A 6,391-nucleotide genomic window follows, 5' to 3' on the forward strand; every position below is an offset into this window, starting at 1 on the left:
ATATATATATATATATATAATGTGATACTCGATATTCATAATTTCTTTATTGATTTAAAAGGGCAAGGTGTCCTTTTTATCAAATTAATAAAATTTCGGATCTTCATTCTTTTACTTATTATTCATTACATGAAAACACAACGCATACAGAATACATGCAGCATGCGTGCATCTTATCTGCTCAAGATCAAGATACAGATCTTTGATAAAAGGAAATTTTGCATTCTTGTCCAGGGGGCGCCTTCAGATTTTGACAGATACCTGCCCGGAGTTTTCATTCAAAACCGGACGAGCGTGAACGCTGAGAAGACGAAGTTTCGATAAGTCTCACGAATACTCGCCGCGACACGTGCGTAAGAAGTAAATACGATATTTCTGTATATTAATAAATATTGTCCAAATAATTTGAGTCAATATGAAGATGTATCGGCGCACTGCACCAGCGAATCGAACACCAACGAAGGTGAGATTTAACTTTTATGTCGTGATTTTTAATTTTTAATGACTTTGATAAAACTATGATTTAAAGTGTTAAATTAAATGATACATTGATTTGTTTTGAAATTTGGTATTTTAAAAACATCTTCCTTTTGATTTTTTTTGAAAAAGAAGTACACGGAGATTCAGGTGAAATTATCGTACTGTATGGTAATAACATTTCTGTTTAAAGAAAACAAAAAAATAAAATTCTTAATTATATTTAAACCAGAGTACTTAAACCATTCAGTTGTAATTTTTTTAATTCATATGGTTACGGTCTCCCTGAAATTCTGGTTTACCAAATTATAGTTCTTATTATTATCATATATCTAGTTAGAAATATAAAACTGAAAAGTAAGTTTGACCGAAAAAATTATTTTTATTCCATGTTATAAGGTATCATATAAACTTAACACACTTACTAAATTTTAACACTTATTATAAAACTTTTTCATATATTATCATATTATATTAAAATTTTATTAACATGTTATATTAAAATTTTATTATGTATTATAAAAGTTTGACCGAATAAATGGTTTTTATGCCATGTTCGAAGGTATCATACAAACCTAGCACACTTACCCAATTGTATCACTATATTTTATATTTGTATTTCTATAAACTATATTTTATTGTAAATTTTACTAAAGCATCACCGAACCGCTTCTTTAAAATTATCGAATTTTTTAATGTTCCCATCGAGCCAGAATTACGTTAAATTTTACTATACTCAGGTAATTTTGACCTTTTTTTCCCTCAGTGTTATTAAATTTGAGCGGAGCTATTTTTCTTTTAAGTTTCTCTATATATTCATTAAAAAATGGACGTAAGTGTTATTTCAATGATAGTAAATACAAAATACCGAAAAGTTATTAGACCGATACATTATTATACTGAAACTTTTTTTTAAAGATACTGATTATCAACATTTAAAAACAATTGAAATCAAAAACTAAAAATAAGAAACATTCAAAAACATTTATTTCTTCATCATTCTTGAATAAATAGAGTTGAAAAGAAATTTCATGTTTCTAAATACATCAGTTAATTTTTATAATAAAACTTAGCTTTCTTAAAAATATGTTAGATCATTTTAGGAATTTTTTAGAAGAGCTATAGATTTTGTTTAACACAACAATACTTCACTTATGTTTTTTTCATGACCTTTAAACAACATAGCAATGACAATTTATTAGTTGAAGCATTAATTTTTTTCGCACACTTTTATATCTAAGATGCACTTAAGGAAATTCTTGATTAAATTATGCTAACAAATACCGGCTCTCAGGATGCTGGCATTTTCAAAGTAAAATCCATTTTTACCGGAACATCTTTTGGAACAAAACTAATCTGATATACAGCAAATTTCACAGCAATAGTTACTGCAAAATCACTGAATCACTCTAATTAAGTAAATATTACAAAAAATTACGGTGTAAAAATTTTCAGCAAAAATAGATCTTACGGATGATGCCTGTACTTTATACCGAAATTTGATAAGTAATTCTTACAATGTACGCAAGTTTAGTTTCTCGTAAGTTAGTTAAGTTAGAGGAAGACTTTTTTAATGGTGATGGTACCGCTACCGTTAAAAAAACGATATTTTGTTCTTTGTAGTTTTTTACTAACTCAGAAATACTTTGAAAAAAAGAAGGTGTCTAGAGGTTTGTTAGAAACATAATCAGAAGCTCTTTTTTCATAACTTTAAGTTTGTTAATTCCTCATTGTGTAGTTTTCTTAAAATACATTGTTTAATTTAAGAAAAAGAATTGAAATGAAATGGAAAAATTTCACTGAAAGACAAAAGATCGGAAATTAAAAAGGAATTAATTTTTGTTTTATTTTTTAGCCAAACAAAACAAAAAAGGTAAAAAAAATTCTTTTGTCTCAAAAATAATTCAAATGAAAAGAGTTCTTTATAATTTTCTTTTTAATATTTTAAATGCATTAAAGAAATATTCACTTTCAGTCTATATGTGTTACTAAAACTATATTTTTTCAAATATAGATAAATTAAAAAAAATAATTTCTGGACAAACTATTTATATTAAAATTTTTTTAAACTATTACATTCAATTATTTTTTATTATTAACCACTCGAAGGTTTAATAAAGAATATACTATTTTATCATAATCTTAATATCGTAGTAGATCATTAAGATGAAAACATGTAATCAACTAAGTCAACTACCTAATTTACCAAATTCCTATATTTACCAAAACAAATGTTTGTTCCATAACGAAAATTAAATACAGGTTGAAATACGATTAAAAATTTTTTTATTGTCTGTTTCTATTATTTCTTCTCATTTAAAAAAAGCAAATTGACTTTATTGATCCAAGCTTTTTTTATTGAAAACAATGCATAATGACTTATGAAAAAAATAAAAACCAAATTATGAGAAAACTATCTCAGTGAAGGAAAAAGAAATATACGATTGGTGATCATTAGCGACAAAAGATTGAAAGAAAACTTTTAATGCTTTTTTTCTGTTTTTATTTCAAATTTTTCTTATTCCAAATAATTTTTTTTAAATAATTCATTAAATTTCGGAATCTTCATAAAAATAATAATTAAATTATTTCATAATTTAATATGAAAAATCTAGTGCTCCGGATTAAATATTTTTAGTTTTCAAGGATAAATTCCCTGAACATGTTTATATTTAAAGTAAGAATTTTAAAGTAAATATATTTAAAGCAACGTTAAGTATTGTTCCTAGAACAGTTTAACTCAGAACTAAGCATTTAAAACAAAGTTAATGCTAAAAATTAAATGTAGAGGGAGAAATTATATAATTTTAGCGAAATTTGGGAAATGAATAAAATTTGTTTTATTAATAGAAGGGCTTTTAACGTATTGTGATAAACCACATTTTCAAATTTATCAGGGGAAAGTTGAATTGGTAATGGTTAATAAATACGCACGAAGGCTAGTTTGTCTCAATGATTGATCCAGGAGTTCCCTTGTCTTCTGGATTGGATTCAAAATTATAAGGCTACACAGTTGAATATTGACAGTATCGTAAACTCTGAATCAAGACGGCTGTTCAACGCTGGCAATAAAATAAAATACAAAATCAAAAAATAAAGCAAGGAAATAGGCATAGTTTCGTCAAAACTCCTTTTTATTCCGAAACTTAATCTACTTTATTTGGATCTCCCCCTTTTAGGTTTTAGATACATAATTTTGGGATTTCAAAATAAATTCACTAAATATGCTTATCTGTAAAGCATTAAGCATTGATTCTAGAACAGTTTAACTTTCAATTACGTATTTTTAAAGAAATAAGTGCTAATAAATTAATTGTTGATTGAATATGTTGCGTGTTGTTTGAAATTATATTTAGCGGAGTTGAATAAATAATTTTCTTTCGGTTTATGAAAAGATTGAAGGAAATATAGTAATAAGGCATATTTTAAAATTTTTATGTGTTAAAAAAATTTGCTGCTTACTTTTAAATAGGCTCTCTGAAAAACCAGTTAAATTTTAATCCTTATTATTGATACCTTGCAAATTTGATACCTTGCAAATACGGGGTAAATTTGTAACTCCCTTAAAAATACAATATTTCCGCTCAAGTTAAGCAATCGTATCGTGTAATCGAGTTTAAAAATTAAGATAATGTAATTTGACTTAGTACTCTATTAAGGTAATTGACGGAGTTAAACTAATTTTTTTTTAAGAAACAGACTTAATTAAATTCTATTTTTATTAAGCAGGGATCATAAAATTATAATTTTAAAGTAAACTTTAAAAATTATGAGATATTTTTTCAAATAAATGGCGAATTTGGGCAAAAACTAAAAATTTTTTTTTGCCACGCTAACAGCTTTACAACAGAAATTACTTAAAAAGTTTGTTATAAGTCGGACAGCCAGGTGGACCGGTAGGGTTTAATAGTGCGAAGCAATTAATTGCTAATCCCAATTGTCGCAGGTTAGATACACGGTAAAGCCTAATTTCTAAAAATTATATTTAGGGAAAAATTATTTTTTTTAAAATTCATTTTACAGTGTTGTAACGTAAATAAAATATCTCGTTATTTAATATTATTATTTTCTCTGAGTGCGTATCTAATAAAAGAGTTAAAATTTAAATATTGTTGCTCATATACTGTATGTGTGTATATGGCCCTATATCTCCTTTTAACATTAGTCTATAATATTCTCCCTTTAATATTAACCAATAATTTTTATTTAAAAAGCACCTATAATTTAATTATAATTATTAACTATTTCTATAATAATTTTTTTCGATGCTAATTTTTTTAAATCAAATATTTTTTTGTAGATCAATAATATGTTATCTGAGTTTTGAGAAAAAATCTCAATTATAAAATATTAAAAACATAATGAAACAGAACTGAACATATTGCTTAATATTGACTTTTTACAAGAAAATTCTCAAACATTTTTAATTAGAATATAAAACTAATAAATTCATACTTAGACTTTTGCTCTTGTTTAAAACATAGTTAATATTACCTAAATTATACATTCAAAGTTTCAACGAATTCTGTAATAAACTTTCTTTCTAACGTAAGGCAGTGTACAGAGATTTTTTCAAAATCAAATTTTTTCAGAAAATGCCTTTAAAGTGTGTAGTTTTCAAAAAATACTAGAATAATTTAGCAATTAATTAATAAAAAATTAATTGTTCAAAATTTAACTATAATTGTTCAAAATTTAACTATATTTGTTTTAAAAATATAATTTAAACAAATTAAAACTGTTAAATAACTCAAAATATAGCAAAAAACAATATAGTTTCGTTTTCGGAGGTTACCCCCGGTTTCCGTTTCGTCTGTCAGCATACGAAAAAAACATCTATAACTTCATTTTTAAAGATTGGTGTGCAAAACTTGTTACAGATTTAGAAAGCTAGTAAACTAATGTTCCTGAATTGTCGATTAAAAAAGGAAAGGAGTAAAAAAATCGAAATTTTCGTCACAATTGCCGATTTTTATCCAATTTGATATTTTAAGGTTACAGTAAAGTTGTATGATATGATAGTTCAGTACGAGCCAAAATTACTGAATTGCTTTTTTTATTTTTGAAGTCAAAGCACATTTTTAGGATCTGTCTGATCCAATATTTCTACAACACTCGTCAACTCACTTTATCATAATAACCCAACTTAAGGGAAAAAATCATTCGAAACCATTTCGATTTAGTACTTACAGTTCAAGAAGAAGAAAACCCCGAATACCCCCACATGCGAACTACGACGTCAGCGTCGGCTGATCCTTTATAAGCATAATGACGTGTGAAAGTTGAGCTAAGTTTTTTCATCTAAGTTAGAATGTTAATAAACGTGAAGTTAATTAAATACAGCGGTGTATTCTTTCTCTTATAGGTCTTTTACTCAACTTAGATTTATTATTTGCTTATGTATTTTATTGAAACCATGATATATTTTTTGCTTTGCGTACCTTACCAAGTTTGATGCATAATTAGTAAGCTCTTTCTTTGTGCCAAGTAACTGCTTTGTCTTTGTGTAAAGTACGAAATATATAGTGAAAGAATTGAAATCTTTGTGAAAGCTTATAGAATGCGTCCTTTAGAAAATTGATACTTGTTGGGTATGGCTTACTCGAAATAGAATGAAAGAAACAGTTGCTAACGTAAACAAATGCCAAATTTTAACAACCAATCAGGACTGAGATACTCACACCACGTCACTTGTAGGTATCTCATTCCGTAACAGTGGTCGTCATTGTTGTACTAATCTTTTTTCCTCCGTAACGAGCATTTTCGCTTAAAAAGATGATCGGATAGCTGCAATGTGCTGTTATCTAGAAAAGGAGAAAATATTATGTGTCTATCTGGAAAAAATACTAAGGGAAATCTAGTAAAAAAGTCAAGTTTAGGAAAAGTGTGGTATATATATATATATATATATATA

At 26.4% G+C, this 6,391-nt stretch overlaps 1 protein-coding gene across 1 annotated transcript in view; it reads left to right on the plus strand.

The window, feature by feature from the left end:
* The first annotated feature begins 260 nt into the window (after positions 1 to 260).
* LOC107447383 (protein O-mannosyl-transferase Tmtc3) overlaps positions 261 to 6,391 on the plus strand; it is a 133,041-nt gene continuing 126,910 nt past the window's right edge. The window contains exon 1 of the mRNA XM_043039139.2: positions 261 to 463. Coding sequence (XP_042895073.1) covers positions 416 to 463 — 48 coding nt within the window. The 5' untranslated portion in view covers positions 261 to 415. The remainder of the gene's footprint in view (positions 464 to 6,391) is intronic.

Source organism: Parasteatoda tepidariorum, chromosome 3 (assembly GCF_043381705.1).
Source record: "Parasteatoda tepidariorum isolate YZ-2023 chromosome 3, CAS_Ptep_4.0, whole genome shotgun sequence".
In the NCBI taxonomy this organism is placed as follows: domain Eukaryota; kingdom Metazoa; phylum Arthropoda; class Arachnida; order Araneae; family Theridiidae; genus Parasteatoda; species Parasteatoda tepidariorum.